Raw genomic sequence first — 25,000 nt, 5'->3', positions numbered from 1 at the left:
GAACTGAAAACGAAATATTTTCTAAATAACATTTTATACACATTTATAATATAGATGTTTGACAGTGTGTTTATAAATGAAACTATAGAGCGGCCGGGTGAAGGTCAGGATGAGGGGAAGAGGATCATGGGTCATCTAAAAGACTGAGAACCTGATTTGTGGGCGATTGAAGCATTTCATTAGCAGTGTGTGTTGTGTTTGTGAAGGATGCTGGGAAGAGTGAGACAGAAGCAGTGTGTGTTGTGTTTGTGAGGGATGCTGGGAAGAGTGAGACAGAAGCAGTGTGTGTTGTGTTTGTGAGGGATGCTGGGAAGAGTGGCTGAGACAGAAGCAGTGTGTGTTGTGTTTGTGAGGGATGCTGGGAAGAGTGGCTGAGACAGAAGCAGTGTGTGTTGTGTTTGTGAGGGATGCTGGGAAGAGTGGCTGAGACAGAAGCAGTGTGTGTTGTGTTTGTGAGGGATGCTGGGAAGACGCTCAGACCTGGCAGAACAGCGAGTCCTTGTTGGCGATCTCGTTCTCCAGCTTGTCGTTGAGGTCGTGCACAGACGTGGCTTCCCTCTGAGCCGCCAGGTACCGCTTCTCCAGCGTGGTGATCCGCTCCTCCATGTCCTCCTTCTGGGCCACAGACTGAGAGGAACACACACACACACACACACACACAGCGTACTGTCACTAGTGTTGGGTTCTGGAACCGGTGCCTATGTAACCGGTTTGTGACCAGACTGAATCAAAACGCAGATTTCGGTGCCACTTAAAGGACACATCATGAATCTGCCTCTCTCCGTGTGTCAGTGCTGTAATCGTGTGCTTCTACCGACACAGACCCGTGAAGAGTGAAACCCAGCCCCTGCTCAGCCTTTCTCTGAGAGCACGCCAAAACATCAGATTTCACTCCATTTCTGACGGATGAAGAGGACCTTCTGCACGTTTACACACACACACACACACACATACTAGAGTTGGGCGGTATCCAAATTTTGATACCGCCAAACCTCCTCCCTATTTTACCGCGGTATACGGGATTACCGTCACTAATTAAAAATTATGACGTAAGGCTCAGATGGCGTCACTAAACTGTTGGCTTGTGCCTACACCGTTCAGAAACTGAATACCAGACACTAATACTAGAGCTTTAACGATATGCGATTCCAGATCCAGATCCATGCTAGGGCAAAGGTTAGCCGCGGTGGTAATGGACCAACTACTGGCGGTGGTTGGGGGTGTTTAAATTAAAGAATAAATAAAATAAAATAAAAAAAAAATAAAAAAATGTGTGTGTATATATATATATATATATATATATATATATATATATATATATATATATATATATATATAATAAACGAGGCTCAAACGTCCATTTAGTAACAGACATGCTGTTTATTTGAGCAATTTCGTCAAAGAAACAACACACTAACCCTGTGTAAAGCATTGAAATACATATTAGGGATGGGAATTTCAAGCAAAAATAATATTCGAAGATCGCTGGGTATTATTTGATTATTATTCGAAAATCGCACCCCTCCTCCCCCACATGCACGCACGCACACATACAGGCAAACACCAGAGCACGTGAGCAAAACGGAGCGGTGTGACGCTTATATGCGATTTTCGAATAATAATCAAATAATACCCAGCGATCTTCGAATATTATTAAATATAACTTACAAAACTTAAACATACGTTTCATATTTATGTTTAAATAATATAATGTTATTTTTTACATTTAATCTGTGTTGATTATATGAAAAGGGAACCACATGAGATGAGTAAGATAGGATCATAAGATGCCCAATATATCGGGAGACATTTGGAGTCGGACATGATTTTGACCACTTCATTAAGTTTTGTTTTGTAGAAAACTTTTTTTAAAGTGAATTTCGTTTTGTATAAATTGTATCTTAATTTTAATCAATGTTTCATCATCCAATTGCCTGGATTTAATAAGTAAGAAGCAAATATAGCAGACAATAGCCTATAATCAGGACACGGAGGCGCCGGCGCGTGAACTGTCCGAGCTCGCCTCATGAATGAACCGAAACTCAGCGTATAAGGTTATGCTTACCTCACAGACCTGAGACATACAGGCCTAGAGAAAGCTTGAAATGTCTACTTTTAAACAGAACAATTCAGAACACAAAGAAATGGCTGCTTATGTAGGCTAATTCGTATGAAGTGTGCATTTCTCTCTATAGGCGCGTTCACTAAGTACTGCGAGGATGGCGAGTCAACTTTATCTTTGCAACCGACACTGACAGAAAACACTAGTTTATTAATAAACAATTAAAATGTCTCATGCATAATCATTACTTTTGCCGGTTCTTTGTGGCAAGCGTTATTCCTGCGCTTGAGATGCGGAATAGGCCATATATTATGTGTGGTTTACAGCACAGAGAGTTAGCCTCAGTAACATGCTCGAATCATCTCCACAACAGAGTTTAGTTCTGTTTCTTTTTACACACACACACACACACACACACACACACACCTGTCGTACCTCGCGTATGTCTCTCTGCAGTCGGTCACACACACACACACACACACACACACCTGTCGTACCTCGCGTATGTCTCTCTGCAGTCGGTCACACACACACACACACACACACACACACACACACACACACACACACCTGTCGTACCTTGCGTATGTCTCTCTGCAGTCGGTCACACACACACACACACACACACACACACCTGTCGTACCTCGCGTATGTCTCTCTGCAGTCGGTCACACACACACACACACACACACACACACACACCTGTCGTACCTCGCGTATGTCTCTCTGCAGTCGGTCACACACACACACACACACACACACACACACACACACACACACACACCTGTCGTACCTCGCGTATGTCTCTCTGCAGTCGGTCACACACACACACACACACACACACACCTGTCGTACCTCGCGTATGTCTCTCTGCAGTCGGTCACACACACACACACACACACACCTGTCGTACCTCGCGTATATGTCTCTCTGCAGTCGGTCACACACACACACACACACACACACCTGTCGTACCTCGCGTATGTCTCTCTGCAGTCGGTCACACACACACACACACACACACACACACACACCTGTCGTACCTCGCGTATGTCTCTCTGCAGTCGGTCACACACACACACACCTGTCGTACCTCGCGTATGTCTCTCTGCAGTCGGTCACACACACACACACACACACACACACACACCTGTCGTACCTCGCGTATGTCTCTCTGCAGTCGGTCACACACACACACACACACCTGTCGTACCTCGCGTATGTCTCTCTGCAGTCGGTCACACACACACACACACACACACACACACACACACACACCTGTCGTACCTCGCGTATGTCTCTCTGCAGTCGGTCACACACACACACACACACACACACGTCGTACCTCGCGTATGTCTCTCTGCAGTCGGTCACACACACACACACACACACACACACACACACACACACACACACCTGTCGTACCTCGCGTATGTCTCTCTGCAGTCGGTCACACACACACACACACACACACACACACACACACACACACACACACACACCTGTCGTACCTCGCGTATGTCTCTCTGCAGTCGGTCACACACACACACACACACACACACACACACCTGTCGTACCTCGCGTATGTCTCTCTGCAGTCGGTCACACACACACACACACACACACACACACACACACCTGTCGTACCTTGCGTATGTCTCTCTGCAGTCGGTCACACACACACACACACACACACACACCTGTCGTACCTCGCGTATGTCTCTCTGCAGTCGGTCACACACACACACACACACACACACACACACACCTGTCGTACCTCGCGTATGTCTCTCTGCAGTCGGTCACACACACACACACACACACACACACACACACACACACACACACACACCTGTCGTACCTCGCGTATGTCTCTCTGCAGTCGGTCACACACACACACACACACACACACACACCTGTCGTACCTCGCGTATGTCTCTCTGCAGTCGGTCACACACACACACACACACACACCTGTCGTACCTCGCGTATGTCTCTCTGCAGTCGGTCACACACACACACACACACACACACACACACACCTGTCGTACCTCGCGTATATGTCTCTCTGCAGTCGGTCACACACACACACACACACACACACCTGTCGTACCTCGCGTATGTCTCTCTGCAGTCGGTCACACACACACACACACACACACACACACACACCTGTCGTACCTCGCGTATGTCTCTCTGCAGTCGGTCACACACACACACACCTGTCGTACCTCGCGTATGTCTCTCTGCAGTCGGTCACACACACACACACACACACACACACACACACCTGTCGTACCTCGCGTATGTCTCTCTGCAGTCGGTCACACACACACACACACACCTGTCGTACCTCGCGTATGTCTCTCTGCAGTCGGTCACACACACACACACACACACACACACACACACACACACACACCTGTCGTACCTCGCGTATGTCTCTCTGCAGTCGGTCACACACACACACACACGTCGTACCTCGCGTATGTCTCTCTGCAGTCGGTCACACACACACACACACACACACACACACACACCTGTCGTACCTCGCGTATGTCTCTCTGCAGTCGGTCACACACACACACACACACACACACACACACACACACACACCTGTCGTACCTCGCGTATGTCTCTCTGCAGTCGGTCACACACACACACACACACACACACACACACACACACACACCTGTCGTACCTCGCGTATGTCTCTCTGCAGTCGGTCACACACACACACACACACACACACACACACACACACCTGTCGTACCTCGCGTATGTCTCTCTGCAGTCGGTCACACACACACACACACACACCTGTCGTACCTCGCGTATGTCTCTCTGCAGTCGGTCACACACACACACACACACACACACACACACACACACACCTGTCGTAGAGAGTTAGCCTCAGTAACATGCCGTACCTCGCGTATGTCTCTCTGCAGTCGGTCACACACACACACACACACACACACACACACACACACACACACACACCTGTCGTACCTCGCGTATGTCTCTCTGCAGTCGGTCACACACACACACACACACACACACACACACCTGTCGTACCTCGCGTATGTCTCTCTGCAGTCGGTCACACACACACACACACACACACACACACACACACACCTGTCGTACCTCGCGTATGTCTCTCTGCAGTCGGTCACACACACACACACACACACACACACCTGTCGTACCTCGCGTATGTCTCTCTGCAGTCGGTCACACACACACACACACACACACACACACACACACACCTGTCGTACCTCGCGTATGTCTCTCTGCAGTCGGTCACACACACACACACACACACACACACACACACACACACACACCTGTCGTACCTCGCGTATGTCTCTCTGCAGTCGGTCACACACACACACACACACACACACACCTGTCGTACCTCGCGTATGTCTCTCTGCAGTCGGTCACACACACACACACACACACACACCTGTCGTACCTCGCCTATGTCTCTCTGCAGTCGGTCACACACACACACACACACACACACACCTGTCGTACCTCGCGTATGTCTCTCTGCAGTCGGCTGTTCAGGTCCTCAGACTTGATCAGGTCTCTGCGGGCCGTGTCCAGGTCCTCCTCCAGCTCACACACTCGAGCGCTCAGAGTCGACACACACTCCTTCATGTGCAGGAGCTCTTTACTCTGAGTGTCCATCGCCTCCTGCAGGTCCCCGTTCTTCCCACAATCCTCCTCGGCGTACAGAGACACGTCTGACAGGCGCTGCTGTAAAAACACACACCTCACTGTCCCGCTGCTTCAGGAAGACTTCGGGAAACTACAACAAACACTTCAAGTATTAAGAGTGAAACGATTACGCTTCTGTTTCTCAGACTCGACTGAGCAGTTTCCCACAGTGTCATTCCCAGATTCTCAGCAAAAACTAAAAAACTACATTTCTGTAGTATTTCTAGTTTAAGTATTGATTCAAGTCCTCAACGGACAGATCATTTTTCTAAAAAACTGTGTGTCAATCTGAAGAAAGTCATATGCATCTGGGTAATCGCTTGAGAATCCCTTTAATCGGGGCTTAAATCAATCATTCATCAGAAATCCTTATGGATTTTAATTCACTGACACTATCAGGAAAGAGCAGAGCTGAGCTGAGCTGGACTACTGATGACACACTGACACCGTTCCTGAACCACATGACGACACTTCAGCCGCTTAGAGCTGACGCTGGATGTTCATGACCATGAAGCTGCTTTGAAACTTTGTGTAACGTGATATAGAAATAAAGCTGACTTTAATTACTGGTACAGTCTAAAGCATATTAGATATAAAGTTATGGAAAAAGAAAGCAATTTCCAACCACGAACGAATTTGGAAATGAATTCAATTTCATTAAATATATGATTGGGATTATGGGTTAAAGCTGCATTATTGTTCAGTGTTGGACAGAGCCAGAGCAGATCCACAGACAAGAGCGTCTGAGCTTCAGTGCTGATCAGGTTTATGTGTGAATAAAAGCCTAAATCAAATCTAGTGATCATATAAAGTGATTGTGTCTTCAGAAGACCTGGATTAAATGGCACCAGACTTGAACGTTTTGGTTGTGTGGACGGACAGAAGTGTTTACCTTGCCATTAGTGTTTGGAGCGTCATCATGGTTGAGTTCTGCTGAGCCGTCCACGAACACCTTCCTCTGACTGCTCTGCTCCTTCACGAACGCCAGCTACAACACAACCACACGCATTAAAGGCTCGTCGGATGCACAGTTTACACACGTTGCTGTGATTCTTTAGGGTCTTCATGTAAAGTTTGTAACATTCCTCAATGATTGTGTAAAAAAACAACCTTTTACCTCCTCAAGAACAGCTCTGTTCACAGCGAGCCGTCTGTGCATGTCTCTTTAAATGATAATGAGCAACTGCACAAGACACGTGAAGTGATGCCTTGGTGGACGGTATACAAACGGGAGGGGGAAATATGCTAATACGGGAAATATGCTAATCTGCAGTCGTGGGCGGAGCATGAGCAATATGACATCATATTGCTCAGAAAATCCAAACGTCTTTATTATTGAGAGTGTTTAGGCTTTTTGAGGATTAAAAAAAAGAAGGAGAGAATGGATTTTTTTTCCATTATATGATGGTTGTGTCCACACTGCAAAGACACATTTATACGCAAACACCATATAAAAGTGAATGTTGCATCGATGAGCCCTTTAACCCAGCCGTGCCGATGCAGAACTGAAAGCATGAGTGAGTCTCACCTCTTTATGTGAGGCGGTCAGCTGTTCCTCCAGCAGACTGCATCTCTCCAGAGCCACTCGCAGACGCTCACGCACCTGAAACACACACACACACACACACACACGTGAAGCTCAGCCCACACCTGCCACAGAACGGCACCTGAGGGTTCCCGATGCCGTACCTTCTCGTCCAGGGCCTTGTGGTGCTCGAAGAGAGACTTGAGGGCCTTGAGCACCTCCACCTCACTGGAGACTCCGGCGGGAGACTGAGCCTGACGCTTCACTACCGTCATCCTCAGAGAGCGCTCGTGACGAGACACCAGACACTCCAGATGCTCCAGCAGCAACTGAGGAAACAACACACACACACATCTCACACAACTCCACCTGAACTGCATTCAGAAATCAAAGGATTTAAACCTTGAATTGAATGTGATGAGAGAGAAACGCTGGCCGTCCAAATAACTGATCATATCAGCCTTAAAGTAAACAACCGTTATGATGAGACTAAAATCAGTAAATGACAGGCTGGTGATATGAAAACTTGTAACAGACTTCTTGGTGCAGTGAAAGGAAAAAGAAAATGGTGCTATGGTAAATTACTGTGATCCACTGAATAAGTGTGAATGCAAAAAGGCTGATACTCCTAATAAAGGAGAAAAAATGTTTATATACAGTGAATATAACAGTATACATTATATATACAGTGTGTATATATATATATATATATATATATATATATATATATATATATATATATATATATATATATATATATATATATATATATTCACACACACACCTCCATTTCCAGAAAAGTTGGAAAATTTGGTAAAATGCATTCAAATCAAGAATCTGTGATTTGTTAATTCTCTTGAACCTGTATTTAACTGACAAGTGTACAAAGAAAATATATGTTTTCACTGACCGACTTGATTGTATTTTGTAAATATGAACAAATTTTGATTTTGATGGCTGCAACAGAGTTGAGACAGAGGCACGTTTCCCACTGTGTCGCATCACCTTTCCTATAATCTACACTTTTTAATCATTTGAGGAATTGAGGATACTAACTGTTGCAGTTTTTACCCTCTCTCCTGACATAAGGAGCACACCAAGCCGATGGTCTAACCCTAACCCTAACCCCAACCCTAACCCTAACCCCAACCCTAACCCTAACCCTAACCCTAACCCCAACCCTAACCCTAACCCCAACCGCAGTTTCTGTGCGTCGCCCGACTCAGTTTCCTCAGTGTGTTCCGCACCGTCGGCTGAAATTGGTCCTCGTCGGCTTTTTGTCGGCCGATTCGACATGTTGAACCGGTGTCGGGCCGTCGGTGAGAGAGAGAACTCTGATTGGCTGTTCAGCTTAGTGAACGAGTCACTGCACGAGAATAATAGCAAAACAGTGAGCAGAAGTCAGAACGGCACAGAGAGAAGCTGTTCTAATGTTACGTCGTCTTACCTCAGCGAATATTTCAATATCAACATGAGCGGAGTGCAATAAAGAAAGTGTTTAACAGGACTGATATTCAAAACGGTAAGCACTGCTTTGTTTAGGTTTGTGTTTCTGCAGCGCCGGTTTCCCTTTTTGAATGACGAATATAGACTAATATATCTGCAGAAATAGACAGCGGTCTCATTCACACGCAGGCGCAGACGCTGTTCTAGCTGACAGTCGGCTGTAGTTCTCTCGTTCAGGTGCAGCTTTCCCCCGACGCAGGAGACACAGGCGTCTTTCACCAGCGCTAGCTCTTTGGCGTCGGTCTGGTGTGTTCCGGGCTTAAGACTTCTGCTCAACAGTCCGTGGTCGTCACTGTCTGACTCTCCATAAATCTGGCCCATCATGTCTCGATGGTCCCTGTCATCTTTGGGACTGAGAACTCAAGCAGAAGCATGGCCTCATCTGACCACAGCACACGTCTCCACTGTGTGTTAGCCCACCTGAGATGAGCTCGGCCCAGAGAACTCAGCTGATGCAAGGCTTTCTGCTGTCACAGGGATTCAAGCTGCATTTCTGGATGATGACTGTGTGAAGTCCTCCTGAGCACATGTGGCTGTATTTAACACAGTAGCATGATGGTTTCTAATGCAATGCTGTCTGAAAGGTCAAAGGTCATGCACATTCAACAGTTTCCTGTCTTGCCCTACACATACTGAGATTTCTCTGGATTCCCTGAATCTTTTCACAATATTATATATTGTAGATGGTGAAAGACATCAATTCTTTGCAATCTTGCATTGAGAAATGCGATTTTTGAATTGTTTGATGATTCTCTCATGACTTTTAGCACAAAGTGGTGATCCATGACCCATGTTTGCTTGCAAAGACTGAGAAGCTCTTTTACACCCAACAATCCCCTCACATATTACCAGTTCACCGTTTCAAAAGAGTTTAAATGGGTATTATATAATCTTTCCACTTTCATTTTGCCTCCGTCTCAACTTTTTTGGAGTGTGTTGCAGCCATCAAAATCATAATTTCTTTATAATTACAAAACACAATTACGTTGGTCAGTGAAAACATGAGAAATCTTTTCTTTGTACATTTGTCAGTTAAAAAAAAAAGGTTCAAGAAAATTAAATCACAGATTGTGGTTTTTACTGCATTTTACAAAATGTCTAAACTTTTCTGTAAATGGATTTTGTCCATAAATATTTTTTTTGTATGTAACTTCTATAAACTTGTATAAAGGTCAGAGAACTCACGCGTGTGTTGTTTCTCTCTGCCTTGAGCTCGGCGATCTCCTCCTCTCGCTCCAGAAGATGCTCGCGACACATATTCACTTCCTTTGTAAGAGCAGCAAATTCCTTCAGCGCCAAGAAACACAAAACAACATTAAACGGACTGATGATGATCCTCCTTCAAGTTCCATTCTGCAAGACGGTATAGTTGATAATAATATCATCCAGCAGGTTATCAAAGGAGCAAAAGCCTGTTTAAATTGCTATAGGTCTATATTTCACTGTATTGAAGTTAGTCTTGAGTTAGTCTGAAGCACTTAATATCAAGCATTTTGGGCAGCTCAAGTCGTGCTGCACCTCACTCTGTGACCTCTGCTAGTATTCAAAAGTGTGTCACTAGAAATGCATTATTCACTGACGTTAATTCATGCAACTGGCAGGAGTTTTCCATGCACAGACCTGATTAATTGGTAATTTGCATAATAATCTGTATAAGACTAAACACATAATATGCATGTAAACACCGTCAGCGCTTTCACAGATTCACGTTTTTGAAGTTTACATGGAGATGATAACATTTTGTAACATTTTTCAAAACGTACTTTTTTTTACGTTTTGAAAAGTAAAAAAAAAAAGAAGCTATTTCAAAGTTTGCGTTCTCGAGCCAAACACTTTAGTCGTGCAAATGAATGGCCAGAACACATTAAAAGTTTTCTGTTTTCAGTTAAAATGGAGTCGTGTTAGCGGCCCTTAAGTTAATAACTAATTATCTTTGCAATGGAAGTGAATCAATCAAAAACTTACTTTAGCTGGACAATAACTTTATTCTAGAGCTGCTGTATTTTAATTTCCTTTTATCACTGTAAAGCTGCTTTGAAACAATATGTATTGTTAAACGCGATATTTAAATGAAGGTTACTTGACTTGCTGTAAATTCATCAATTATAGCACAGTTGTTGCAACGACGTTCACAGAGCGATAACCCGAGCGGTCACAGGTCCTGACAGACAAAGATGATGACGTTGTGTGACGCGTGTTACCTGTGGCAGAGCGTGTGACGCGTGTGACGTGTGGCAGAGCGTGTGACATGTGTGAGGCGTGTTACCTGTGGCAGAGCGTGTGAGGCGTGTTACCTGTGGCAGTGCGTGTGACGTGTGTGAGGCGTGTTACCTGTGGCAGTGCGTGTGACGTGTGTGAGGCGTGTTACCTTTGGCAGAGCGTGTGACGCGTGGCAGAGCGTGTGACGTGTGTGAGGCGTGTTACCTGTGGCAGAGCGTGTGAGGCGTGTTACCTGTGGCAGTGCGTGTGACGTGTGTGACGTGTGTGAGGCGTGTTACCTGTGGCAGAGCGTGTGAGGCGTGTTACCTGTGGCAGTGCGTGTGACGTGTGTGAGGCTTGTTACCTGTGGCAGTGCGTGTGACGTGTGTGAGGCGTGTTACCTGTGGCAGTGCGTGTGACGTGTGTGAGGCGTGTTACCTGTGGCAGAGCGTGTGACGTGTGTGAGGCGTGTTACCTGTGGCAGTGCGTGTGACGTGTGTGAGGCTTGTTACCTGTGGCAGTGCGTGTGACGTGTGTGAGGCGTGTTACCTGTGGCAGTGCGTGTGACGTGTGTGAGGCGTGTTACCTGTGGCAGTGCGTGTGACGTGTGTGAGGCGTGTTACCTGTGGCAGAGCGTGTGACGCGTGTGAGGCTTGTTACCTGTGGCAGTGCGTGTGACGCGTGTGAGGCGTGTTACCTGTGGCAGTGCGTGTGACGCGTGTGAGGCGTGTTACCTGTGGCAGAGCGTGTGACGCGTGTGAGGCTTGTTACCTGTGGCAGTGCGTGTGACGCGTGTGAGGCGTGTTACCTGTGGCAGTGCGTGTGACGCGTGTGAGGCGTGTTACCTGTGGCAGTGCGTGTGACGCGTGTGAGGCGTGTTACCTGTGGCAGTGCGTGTGACGTGTGTGAGGCGTGTTACCTGTGGCAGTGCGTGTGACGTGTGTGAGGCGTGTTACCTGTGGCAGTGCGTGTGACGTGTGTGAGGCGTGTTACCTGTGGCAGTGCGTGTGACGTGTGTGAGGCGTGTTACCTGTGGCAGTGCGTGTGACGTGTGTGAGGCGTGTTACCTGTGGCAGTGCGTGTGACGTGTGTGAGGCGTGTTACCTGTGGCAGTGCGTGTGACGTGTGTGAGGCGTGTTACCTGTGGCAGTGCGTGTGACGTGTGTGAGGCTTGTTACCTGTGGCAGTGCGTGTGACGTGTGTGTGGCTTGTTACCTGTGGCAGTGCGTGTGACGTGTGTGAGGCGTGTTACCTGTGGCAGTGCGTGTGACGTGTGTGAGGCGTGTTACCTGTGGCAGTGCGTGTGACGTGTGTGAGGCGTGTTACCTGTGGCAGTGCGTGTGACGTGTGTGTGGCTTGTTACCTGTGGCAGTGCGTGTGACGTGTGTGAGGCGTGTTACCTGTGGCAGTGCGTGTGACGTGTGTGAGGCGTGTTACCTGTGGCAGTGCGTGTGACGTGTGTGAAGCGTGTTACCTGTGGCAGTGCGTGTGACGTGTGTGAGGCGTGTTACCTGTGGCAGTGCGTGTGACGTGTGTGAGGCGTGTTACCTGTGGCAGTGCGTGTGACGTGTGTGTGGCTTGTTACCTGTGGCAGTGCTTGTGACGTGTGTGTGGCTTGTTACCTGTGGCAGTGCTTGTGACGTGTGTGTGGCTTGTTACCTGTGGCAGTGCGTGTGACGTGTGTGTGGCTTGTTACCTGTGGCAGTGCTTGTGACGTGTGTGTGGCTTGTTACCTGTGGCAGTGCGCTGTTGAGCTGTCTCTGCAGGGAGTCTCTGTCATGGCTGATCTCGTGGAGTTTGCTCTGCGTCACACACAGGTTCTCCTGCGTCTCTCGGAGTGTGTCCAGCAGCCGGTCTCTCTCCTCCAGCATAGACACCATCAGAGACTCAAAGTGACCTTCGGAGTCCGTCTGTCCGGGAGAGCCGGAGCCCAGAGCGCCTCCGTTCCCACCGACCTCCGCCTCGCTGATGGTGGGCATCACCTCGCACATCATCTACACACACACCAGAGCATTAACAGTAACAGACAGAATATCGGCTCAGTAATAGGGCTGAACGATTAATCGCACTTTCCATGTAATCGCACTTAAATCGAGATGGCTTATCGCGATTTTAAAATTGCAAAGGCTGCGATTGTTTTTTATGCGCAATTTGTCATTGATGTACGGCTCTGTAAACGCAGAAGATCAGATCAGTAACAGAAGATCAGATCAGTAACAGACAGAATATCGGCTCAGTAACGGACAGAAGATCAGATCAGTAACAGAAGATCAGATCAGTAACAGACAGAAGATCGGCTCAGTAACGGACAGAAGATCAGATCAGTAACAGAAGATCAGATCAGTAACAGACAGAAGATCGGCTCAGTAACGGACAGAAGATCAGATCAGTAACGGACAGAAGATCGGCTCAGTAACGGACAGAAGATCAGATCAGTAACGGACAGAAGATCGGCTCAGTAACGGACAGAAGATCAGATCAGTAACGGACAGAAGATCGGCTCAGTAACGGACAGAAGATCGGCTCAGTAACGGACAGAAGATCAGATCAGTAACGGACAGAAGATCGGCTCAGTAACGGACAGAAGATCGGCTCAGTAACGGACAGAAGATCAGATCAGTAACGGACAGAAGATCGGCTCAGTAACGGACAGAAGATCAGATCAGTAACGGACAGAAGATCGGCTCAGTAACGGACAGAAGATCAGATCAGTAACGGACAGAAGATCGGCTCAGTAACGGACAGAAGATCAGATCAGTAACGGACAGAAGATCGGCTCAGTAACGGACAGAAGATCAGATCAGTAACGGACAGAAGATCGGCTCAGTAACGGACAGAAGATCAGATCAGTAACGGACAGAAGATCGGATCAGTAACGGACAGAAGATCGGCTCAGTAACGGACAGAAGATCAGATCAGTAACGGACAGAAGATCAGATCAGTAACGGACAGAAGATCGGATCAGTAACGGACAGAAGATCGGATCAGTAACGGACAGAAGATCGGATCAGTAACGGACAGAAGATCGGATCAGTAACGGACAGAAGATCGGATCAGTAACGGACAGAAGATCGGATCAGTAACGGACAGAAGATCGGATCAGTAACGGACAGAAGATCAGATCAGTAACGGACAGAAGATCGGATCAGTAACGGACAGAAGATCGGATCAGTAACGGACAGAAGATCGGATCAGTAACGGACAGAAGATCAGATCAGTAAAGGATCAGTAACGGACAGAAGATCGGATCAGTAACGGACAGAAGATCAGATCAGTAACGGACAGAAGATCGGCTCAGTAACGGACAGAAGATCAGATCAATAACAGACAGAAGATCAGATCAGTAACAGACAGAAGATCGGATCAGTAAAGGATCAGTAACGGACAGAAGATCGGATCAGTAACGGACAGAAGATCAGATCAGTAACGGACAGAAGATCGGCTCAGTAAAGGACAGAAGATCAGATCAATAACAGACAGAAGATCAGATCAGTAACAGACAGAAGATCGGATCAGTAAAGGATCAGTAACGGACAGAAGATCGGCTCAGTAACGGACAGAAGATCAGATCAGTAACGGACAGAAGATCAGATCAGTAACAGACAGAAGATCGTCTCAGTAACGGACAGAAGATCAGATCAGTAACGGACAGAAGATCAGATCAGTAACGGACAGAAGATCAGATCAGTAACGGACAGAAGATCGGCTCAGTAACGGACAGAAGATCAGATCAGTAAAGGACAGAAGATCAGATCAATAACAGACAGAAGATCGGCTCAGTAACGGACAGAAGATCAGATCAGTAACGGACAGAAGATCGGCTCAGTAACGGACAGAAGATCAGATCAGTAACGGACAGAAGATCAGATCAGTAACGGACAGAAGATCAGATCAGTAACGGACAGAAGATCGGCTCAATAACGGACAGAAGATCAGATCAGTAACGGACAGAAGATCAGATCAGTAACGGACAGAAGATCGGCTCAGTAACGGACAGAAGATCAGATCAGTAACGGACAGAAGATCAGATCAGTAACGGACAGAAGATCAGATCAGTAACGGACAGAAGATCAGATCAGTAACGGACAGAAGATCGGATCAGTAACGGACAGAAGATCAGATCAGTAAAGGATCAGTAACGGACAGAAGATCGGATCAGTAACGGACAGAAGATCAGATCAGTAACGGACAGAAGATCGGCTCAGTAACGGACAGAAGATCAGATCAATAACAGACAGAAGATCAGATCAGTAACAGACAGAAGATCGGATCAGTAAAGGATCAGTAACGGACAGAAGATCGGATCAGTAACGGACAGAAGATCAGATCAGTAACGGACAGAAGATCGGCTCAGTAAAGGACAGAAGATCAGATCAATAACAGACAGAAGATCAGATCAGTAACAGACAGAAGATCGGATCAGTAAAGGATCAGTAACGGACAGAAGATCGGCTCAGTAACGGACAGAAGATCAGATCAGTAACGGACAGAAGATCAGATCAGTAACAGACAGAAGATCGTCTCAGTAACGGACAGAAGATCAGATCAGTAACGGACAGAAGATCAGATCAGTAACGGACAGAAGATCAGATCAGTAACGGACAGAAGATCGGCTCAGTAACGGACAGAAGATCAGATCAGTAAAGGACAGAAGATCAGATCAATAACAGACAGAAGATCGGCTCAGTAACGGACAGAAGATCAGATCAGTAACGGACAGAAGATCGGCTCAGTAACGGACAGAAGATCAGTAACGGACAGAAGATCAGATCAGTAACGGACAGAAGATCAGATCAGTAACGGACAGAAGATTGGCTCAATAATGGACAGAAGATCAGATCAGTAACGGACAGAAGATCAGATCAGTAACGGACAGAAGATCGGCTCAGTAACGGACAGAAGATCGGCTCAGTAACGGACAGAAGATCAGATCAGTAACAGACAGAAGATCAGATCAGTAACAGAAGATCAGATCAGTAACAGACAGAAGATCAGATCAGTAACAGAAGATCAGATCAGTAACGGACAGAAGATCAGATCAGTAACTGACAGAAGATCAGATCAGTAACTGACAGAAGATCTGATCAGTAACAGAAGATCAGATCAGTAACAGACAGAAGATCAGATCAGTAACAGAAGATCAGATCAGTAACTGACAGAAGATCAGATCAGTAACGGACAGAAGATCAGATCAGTAACGGACAGAAGATCAGATCAGTAACAGAAGATCAGATCAGTAACAGACAGAAGATCAGATCAGTAACAGAAGATCAGATCAGTAACGGACAGAAGATCAGATCAGTAACGGACAGAAGATCAGATCAGTAACAGAAGATCAGATCAGTAACAGAAGATCAGATCAGTAACAGACAGAAGATCAGATCAGTAACAGACAGAAGATCAGATCAGTAACGGACAGAAGATCAGATCAGTAACTGACAGAAGATCGGCTCAGTAACTGACAGAAGATCGGCTCAGTAACGGACAGAAGATCAGATCAGTAACGGACAGAAGATCAGATCAGTAACAGACAGAAGATCGTCTCAGTAACGGACAGAAGATCAGATCAGTAACGGACAGAAGATCAGATCAGTAACGGACAGAAGATCAGATCAGTAACGGACAGAAGATCGGCTCAGTAACGGACAGAAGATCAGATCAGTAAAGGACAGAAGATCAGATCAATAACAGACAGAAGATCGGCTCAGTAACGGACAGAAGATCAGATCAGTAACGGACAGAAGATCGGCTCAGTAACGGACAGAAGATCAGATCAGTAACGGACAGAAGATCAGATCAGTAACGGACAGAAGATCGGCTCAATAACGGACAGAAGATCAGATCAGTAACGGACAGAAGATCAGATCAGTAACGGACAGAAGATCAGATCAGTAACGGACAGAAGATCGGCTCAGTAACGGACAGAAGATCAGATCAGTAACGGACAGAAGATCAGATCAGTAACAGAAGATCAGATCAGTAACAGACAGAAGATCAGATCAGTAACAGAAGATCAGATCAGTAACGGACAGAAGATCAGATCAGTAACTGACAGAAGATCAGATCAGTAACAGACAGAAGATCTGATCAGTAACAGAAGATCAGATCAGTAACAGAAGATCAGATCAGTAACTGACAGAAGATCAGATCAGTAACAGACAGAAGATCAGATCAGTAACGGACAGAAGATCAGATCAGTAACGGACAGAAGATCAGATCAGTAACAGAAGATCAGATCAGTAACAGACAGAAGATCAGATCAGTAACAGAAGATCAGATCAGTAACGGACAGAAGATCAGATCAGTAACAGAAGATCAGATCAGTAACTGACAGAAGATCAGATCAGTAACGGACAGAAGATCAGATCAGTAACGGACAGAAGATCAGATCAGTAACGGACAGAAGATCAGATCAGTAACTGACAGAAGATCAGATCAGTAACAGACAGAAGATCAGATCAGTAACAGAAGATCAGATCAGTAAAGGACAGAAGATCAGATCAGTAACTGACAGAAGATCAGATCAGTAACAGACAGAAGATCAGATCAGTAAAGGACAGAAGATCAGATCAGTAAAGGACAGAAGATCAGATCAGTAAAGGACAGAAGATCAGATCAGTAACAGACAGAAGATCAGATCAGTAACAGAAGATCAGATCAGTAAAGGACAGAAGATCAGATCAGTAACAGACAGAAGATCAGATCAGTAACAGAAGATCAGATCAGTAAAGGACAGAAGATCAGATCAGTAACAGACAGAAGATCAGATCAGTAACAGAAGATCAGATCAGTAACGGACAGAAGATCAGATCAGTAACTGACAGAAGATCAGATCAGTAACAGACAGAAGATCAGATCAGTAACAGAAGATCAGATCAGTAACAGACAGAAGATCAGATCAGTAACAGAAGATCAGATCAGTAACAGAAGATCAGATCAGTAAAGGACAGAAGATCAGATCAGTAACAGAAGATCAGATCAGTAACAAACAGAAGATCAGATCAGTAACAGACAGAAGATCAGATCAGTAACAGAAGATCAGATCAGTAAAGGACAGAAGATCAGATCAGTAACAGAAGATCAGATCAGTAACAGACAGAAGATCAGATCAGTAACAGAAGATCAGATCAGTAACAGACAGAAGATCAGATCAGTAACAGAAGATCAGATCAGTAACGGACAGAAGATCAGATCAGTAACTGACAGAAGATCAGATCAGTAACTGACAGAAGATCAGATCAGTAACTGACAGAAGATCAGATCAGTAACAGACAGAAGATCTGATCAGTAACAGAAGATCAGATCAGTAACAGACAGAAGATCAGATCAGTAACTGACAGAAGATCAGATCAGTAACTGACAGAAGATCAGATCAGTAACGGACAGAAGATCAGATCAGTAACGGACAGAAGATCAGATCAGTAACAGACAGAAGATCAGATCAGTAACAGAAGATCAGATCAGTAAAGGACAGAAGATCAGATCAGTAACAGAAGATCAGATCAGTAACGGACAGAAGATCAGATCAGTAACTGACAGAAGATCAGATCAGTAACAGACAGAAGATCTGATCAGTAACGGACAGAAGATCAGATCAGTAACGGACAGAAGATCAGATCAGTAACGGACAGAAGATCAGATCAGTAACGGACAGAAGATCAGATCAGTAACTGACAGAAGATCAGATCAGTAACGGACAGAAGATCAGATCAGTAACAGACAGAAGATCAGATCAGTAACAGAAGATCAGATCAGTAAAGGACAGAAGATCAGATCAGTAACAGAAGATCAGATCAGTAACAGAAGATCAGATCAGTAACAGAAGATCAGATCAGTAACGGACAGAAGATCAGATCAGTAACTGACAGAAGATCAGATCAGTAACAGACAGAAGATCTGATCAGTAACAGAAGATCAGATCAGTAACAGACAGAAGATCTGATCAGTAACAGAAGATCAGATCAGTAACAGACAGAAGATCAGATCAGTAACAGAAGATCAGATCAGTAACAGACAGAAGATCAGATCAGTAACAGAAGATCAGATCAGTAACAGAAGATCAGATCAGTAACAGAAGATCAGATCAGTAACAGAAGATCAGATCAGTAACGGACAGAAGATCTGATCAGTAACAGAAGATCAGATCAGTAACAGACAGAAGATCTGATCAGTAACAGAAGATCAGATCAGTAACAGACAGACGATCTGATCATTAACAGAAGATCAGATCAGTAACTGACAGAAGATCAGATCAGTAACAGACAGAAGATCAGATCAGTAACAGAAGATCAGATCAGTAACAGACAGAAGATCAGATCAGTAACGGACAGAAGATCGGCTCAGTAACGGACAGAAGATCAGATCAGTAACTGACAGAAGATCAGATCAGTAACAGACAGAAGATCAGATCAGTAACAGACAGAAGATCAGATCAGTAACAGACAGAAGATCAGATCAGTAACAGACAGAAGATCAGATCAGTAACGGACAGAAGATCGGCTCAGTAACGGACAGAAGATCGGCTCAGTAACTGACAGAAGATCAGATCAGTAACGGACAGAAGATCAGATCAGTAACAGACAGAAGATCAGATCAGTAACAGAAGATCAGATCAGTAACAGACAGAAGATCAGATCAGTAACGGACAGAAGATCGGCTCAGTAACTGACAGAAGATCAGATCAGTAACGGACAGAAGATCAGATCAGTAACGGACAGAAGATCAGATCAGTAACGGACAGAAGATCAGATCAGTATAAGTATTTAATTACCTTGATTCTCAGCAGGGTTTGTTTCTCCTCTTCTTTATTATGTCCAGTCAATCACAGCTAATACATTTAAAAGATAAACTACGGCGAAAATTGTTCGTCAAGCCATCAATCTTTTCGACATGAGTGAAATAAGTCACCAATCACTTTTAAAAAGAACGCAGAGTGAGCGAAAAAATAAAGAAAATAAACGAGGCCTTTATTATGAGTGAGAAACATCACTCAATAGTACAGATCTGAGACTGAAGTGATGGAGAAAACATCACTGATCAATCAAAGACTTCAGAAAGACCATCAGACTCTCACTACCATTCATATACACTCAAATACACATATACATCATATAAATACAAAAATACTCATATATAAATAAACTCCAACAGCGGCCTGCGCTAGTTAGCATTAGCAGCTAAATTAAGAGTATTCAAAATTATAATCATTTAAGCGCAGGAATAAAACAATTTTAGCGTTTAAAATCGACGCGTAAACCCGACGTTTACTGACGTGTTGTAATTTGAAAATATGAATTAATGAATCGCGTTTATTAGTGTCAATTATTCTGACGCGTCACCATCTGATCCATGAGGAAAAACACCGGGATAAAAGTACAAATCGACCACTTTAAAAGCACAAGGCGCTCTTTAAACGACACTAGCCACAAACAAAGTAGTCCGTCGGTTAGTTTTGCTTCGAAAAATAACAATTAATGCAAAAAAAAGAGTTAAAACAAAATTTAAAGCGAGAGTTTGTCGCTGCTCCAGAATCCTGCGCTCGCGAGAGGTCAGGACGTGCTGACGTCACGACGCCAAATCCCGTGGAAGATACAAAGACATCTACTTAAAAAGAAAGGGGGAAAAAAGAAAAAAAAGACACGAAAACTCGAAGAATCCAAGTTTCCAGGGGTGTTATCAATTCACCATAAATGTGCTGGTTTTCATTTATTTTATTTATGTAATTAATGCATAAACAGAGATGGTTTTGTGTGATTTCAATCGGAACTGTATTCTAGAGGGCGCAGAGATCTCTGGATCCATGAATGTCTAATGTCTAGATGAAGTTATTTAATTTATGTTGTTTAGTAATTCGTAGATTTAAATTAATCTTGCCTCTTTCTAAAAAGATATAAATACGTATAAAAAGATCTCACTTCATAAAGGCATGCAAAATATAGATAGATAGATAGATAGATAGATAGATAGATAGATAGATAGATAGATAGATAGATAGATAGATAGATTAAACTCAACTATCTTGTCTTATTTTTTTATAAAAACATTGTCATTCGCAATAACTAAATATAAATATTTCTAGCCTACAAAAAAGGAACAGGGACTGAACATGATCCGTGGGCGGGGCTTACAATGAGTGGGCGTGGCCTGTATCGAGTGGGCGTGGCCTCTCTGTGTGTGTGTGCGTGTGTGTGCGTGTGTGTGTGTCATGTCTGCTGTTCCTCTTTCTTCTCCTGTTTCTGTCGCGCCACGTTGATCGAGCGATCATTCATCAGATGCGGGTGAGATTAAACATCGTTCACTGCCGATACTGATATAAAACACTCTCAGTGCAGCTCAACTCCGTCTGATTATAGCGTTGCTTCCGCGCTTTATGAACTTTACATGTTATTGTGTCTTAGCAATGCTAACGGTGCTTGTAAAGTGTGTAAACATGCATATCTGCGATAAAACGAGCAATATTAAGCGTGTTTCTCCTGCTGTGTGTTTAATAGTGTTCATTAGTCAGAGAGAAATATGGAGATGAACTGAGTTCCTGAAAAACAACACGACACGTGTCACTCAGACCTCGTTTCATTATTACAGTTATTGCTGTTATTATTGAACTGTTATACTTTAAACTGACATGTTAGTCTGACATGGTCAAAGTTCATTCATCTCTTTATATATATATATATATATATGAGAAATGATGTGTGAAATTGAGCATAAATGAGGCTATATCTAATATATGATGATTTTCATATCGCCTGCTGTATTAAAGGGACAATTCACCCCAAAATAAACAGATTTTGACTTTCTTTCTTCTGTGGGACATAAAAGAAGATCTTTTCACGAATGTTGGTGACCATTGACTTCCATTGTATGAACAAAAACTCAGAATATCTTCTTGTGTTCTACAGAAGAGAGAACGACGTTTACATCTGTGAAATAGAGAAATATGTAAAATAGATGAGTGACTCTTAAATAATTTTGTGATAATATCTACTATTACATTAGAAATATTAATATATGAGCTTGCGGAATAGCTGATGTTCTATTGTGTGCATGTTTTTAATTTCTCACTTAAAATGAAATAGATTTAAAATGTTTGGGGGCAAACGGTAAAAGATGTGCCGTGATGATAAACTGAGATCATAATGAGGAAAAACAACCTCATTAAAACATATTTGAATAATTTGTTGTTACTAATCCTTAGGAAAATCTGTTTCACTTCTTATTAATATTAATATAATAATAATTTGTATTTGTGTGCCAAATTTGAGTCATGTGGTGTAACGATCTTGAATTGTATTATTTATATAAAAAAAGATAAATTATATTATATAATCAGTAAGAAAATAGCAGATCCTTTGACCTGTGTATGACGTGACATTGTCTAAAAAAGCATTTTTATTATTAATAAATAATGTTGTTTTCTGCATGCTAACACATGTGTTATGAACAGCAGTATATTGATCATCATGGACCGATAAATTACTATATAATAATAAGTAAGAAATCATCTTTAAAAGTAGCAGATCATTGATGTTGTTATGGCGAGATGTCATGTGGTGTGACTCCCAAAAAAATGTAATAATATTTGTGAATTAATAATTGATGTTTTTTACATGGAAAGATCTATTGTAAGAATAATTGTATGTGAGGTGTGTGTGTGTGTGTGTGTGTGTGTGTGTGTGTGTGTGAAATCAGCTGTGCTTGATGACCCAGTGACACACACTCCTCCTTCTCTTCCTCACTGAACAACACAACATTTATTCGTTCTGGTTAATGTTGGATTCTGCATGCTAATGTGTGATTGATCATCATGAGCCGCTCGTCCTGTGTTGTATAGAGTGATGCGTCTGGTGAGTGTGTGTGAGTGTGTGAGTGTGTGAGTGTGTGTGTGTGTGTGTGTGTGTGAGCTGGACTGACGTCACTGAGCGTGTCTCTTCCGTGTCTCTGCTCCAGTGTTGCTTCATGTCCTCCTCGTGAGCGTGAGCTGTGATTGGTCCTGCTGAGCGTGAGCTGTGATTGGCTGGCTCCTCCTCCTCATCATCAGCATCAGTGGTGTCCTCCTCGTGAGCGTGAGCTGTGATTGGTCCTGCTGAGCGTGAGCTGTGATTGGCCGGCTCCTCCTCATCATCAGCATCAGTGTGTGCTGGGCTTTTGTCTGATCCTGATCCTGATCCGCGGCTGAGGTCCGGCCCGCCGGAGGACTGACGGATGTGTGTGAGCACGGGTTGGTGTGTGTTGTGCGTTGATGCGTTGATGAGTCCTGCTGTGTAGCTCGCCCGCCCCACCCCCCCCCGCTCCCTCTCCTCCTGGATCAGCCATGTTTGGCACCGAGTCCTCATGTAAGTACCCATCCTCCACCACAGTGTGTGTGTGTGTGTGTGTGTGCACCATCCTCCACCACAGCTGTCTCTCTCTCTCTCTCTCTCTCTCTCTCTCTCTCTCCTGCATGCGTTAGGGCCACTGTGTGTGTGTGTGTGTGTGTGGAGCTGATCTGAAGGCCAGACTCTCTTCACCTTACATAAACACAGTGATGCTCTGGAGTCGCACACCTGCGCACGCGTGTGTGTGTGTGTGTGTGTGTGTTATGATAAGTGTTGCTGCAGATAAACACAGCGTCGTGTCGGAGAGGTGTGTGTGTGTGTGTGTGTGTGTTCATCAGAACTGCTCACTTCATCATTGGAGAAGCTCTTGTTTGAGTTCTGTATTTTCATATGAGGTTAGCATGGATACGTTAGCAGAGCCGCTGCACAGTCATGTGCTCGTTATTCTGGCGATGATTTCAGATGTTTCTCATCTTCCACGATCACAGTCAGTGCTGAGAAACTTCTGCGTGGCCTGAGAGGAACACGAGTGACGGATTAACCCTCGTGATCGTGGTGTGTTTATAAGAGCACTGCTGGTTTATTGACAGTATGATGAATAACACAAACATGACATTCATGTGCTTTGAAATGTATTTAACTCAAGATTTCAGAGAGTATTGTTACACCAGTGTGTGTGTCAGTGTGTGTGTCAGTGTGTGTGTCAGTGTCAGATGCTTTAATATACGGTCGGAAAGATTATTCTAATGTTTCTGAAAGAGCCTCTTCTGCTCATCAAAGCTGCGTTTATTTGATCAAAAACACAGTAAAAACAGTGAAATATTATTATAATGTAAATCAGCTGTTCTCTATGTGAATATATAGTAAAGTGTGAATGTTCAGCATCATTACTCCAGTCTTCAGTGTCACATGATCCTTCAGAAATCATTCTAATATGATGATTTGATGATCAAGAAACATTTATGATTATTATCAGTGTTGAACAGTTGTGCTGCTTTAGATTTGCGTTATACATTTTATTTTTTGCAGTTCTTTGATGAATACAAAGTTCAAAAGAACAGCTTTTATTTAAAATAGAATCTTGTTACATTATAAATGTCTTTACTGTCAGTAAATATTATCAATTTAATGCAGCCTTGATTCATAAAAATATTACATTTATTTAAAGGACACATCATGTGTGTCAGTGCTGTAACCGTGAAGAGTGAAACCCAGCCTTTCTCTGAGAGCACGCCAAAACATCAGATTTCACTCCATTTCTGACAGATGAAGAGGATCTTATTATAATATTATAATATTACCGGCCCTTAATCTGCACGTTTACACACACCAGCCGACATTTGACCAGTTCTAACGCAATGATGAAGATCCAGCAGAGCCTGAAGCTGTTCTGTGGTTGAGCTCAGACGAGCACTGAACACTATTGACCAGAACATGTCACCGCTGTCTAATAAAGACCTCAGGAACTGTGGACACTTGTGGAGAAGTGAAACATGATGATGAGATGATCAGTGTAACTCCACAACAACTACAGAAATGTCTCCACTAACATTCAGAAGCTCTTCCTGAGTCTCTCCGTAAGGCTGCACTCGCTCCTGGTGATTCTGGGATTCGGGATGAGGGAGATTGGCCTGTTCTGTTATTGCCGGAGTTTCTGAAGCT

At 44.3% G+C, this 25,000-nt stretch overlaps 2 protein-coding genes across 16 annotated transcripts in view; one reads left to right on the top strand and one right to left on the bottom strand.

The window, feature by feature from the left end:
- ppfia1 (PTPRF interacting protein alpha 1) overlaps window positions 1-20,605 on the bottom strand; it is an 81,682-nt gene extending 61,077 nt beyond the window's left edge. For 9 of the 11 annotated variants that reach the window (XM_084123618.1, XM_084123613.1, XM_084123622.1 and 6 more), the window contains exons 1-8: window positions 19,795-20,605; window positions 12,758-13,018; window positions 10,011-10,112; window positions 7,484-7,648; window positions 7,323-7,397; window positions 6,687-6,782; window positions 5,609-5,833; window positions 481-627 (exon numbers count right to left, since the gene is read on the bottom strand). In XM_084123618.1, coding sequence (XP_083979744.1) covers window positions 481-627; window positions 5,609-5,833; window positions 6,687-6,782; window positions 7,323-7,397; window positions 7,484-7,648; window positions 10,011-10,112; window positions 12,758-13,018 — 1,071 coding nt within the window. In that variant the 5' untranslated portion in view covers window positions 19,795-20,605. The remainder of the gene's footprint in view (window positions 1-480; window positions 628-5,608; window positions 5,834-6,686; window positions 6,783-7,322; window positions 7,398-7,483; window positions 7,649-10,010; window positions 10,113-12,757; window positions 13,019-19,794) is intronic. The other 2 variants (XM_084123616.1, XM_084123623.1) reach the window with 1 other exon arrangement.
- Window positions 20,606-21,166: 561 nt separating this feature from the next.
- st7 (suppression of tumorigenicity 7) overlaps window positions 21,167-25,000 on the top strand; it is a 50,529-nt gene continuing 46,695 nt past the window's right edge. For 2 of the 5 annotated variants that reach the window (XM_084123875.1, XM_084123874.1), the window contains exons 1-2: window positions 21,167-21,301; window positions 22,971-23,356. In XM_084123875.1, coding sequence (XP_083980001.1) covers window positions 23,335-23,356 — 22 coding nt within the window. In that variant the 5' untranslated portion in view covers window positions 21,167-21,301; window positions 22,971-23,334. Of the gene's footprint in view, window positions 21,302-22,712; window positions 22,868-22,970; window positions 23,357-25,000 lie in introns of those variants that run through there. The other 3 variants (XM_084123878.1, XM_084123877.1, XM_084123876.1) reach the window with 2 other exon arrangements.

This window comes from Abramis brama (assembly GCF_963993115.1).
Source record: "Abramis brama genome assembly, chromosome: 9".
NCBI lineage: Eukaryota > Metazoa > Chordata > Actinopteri > Cypriniformes > Leuciscidae > Abramis > Abramis brama.
Note: the sequence above shows the minus strand (reverse complement) of the source record. Positions and strands in the feature narration are given on the sequence as shown.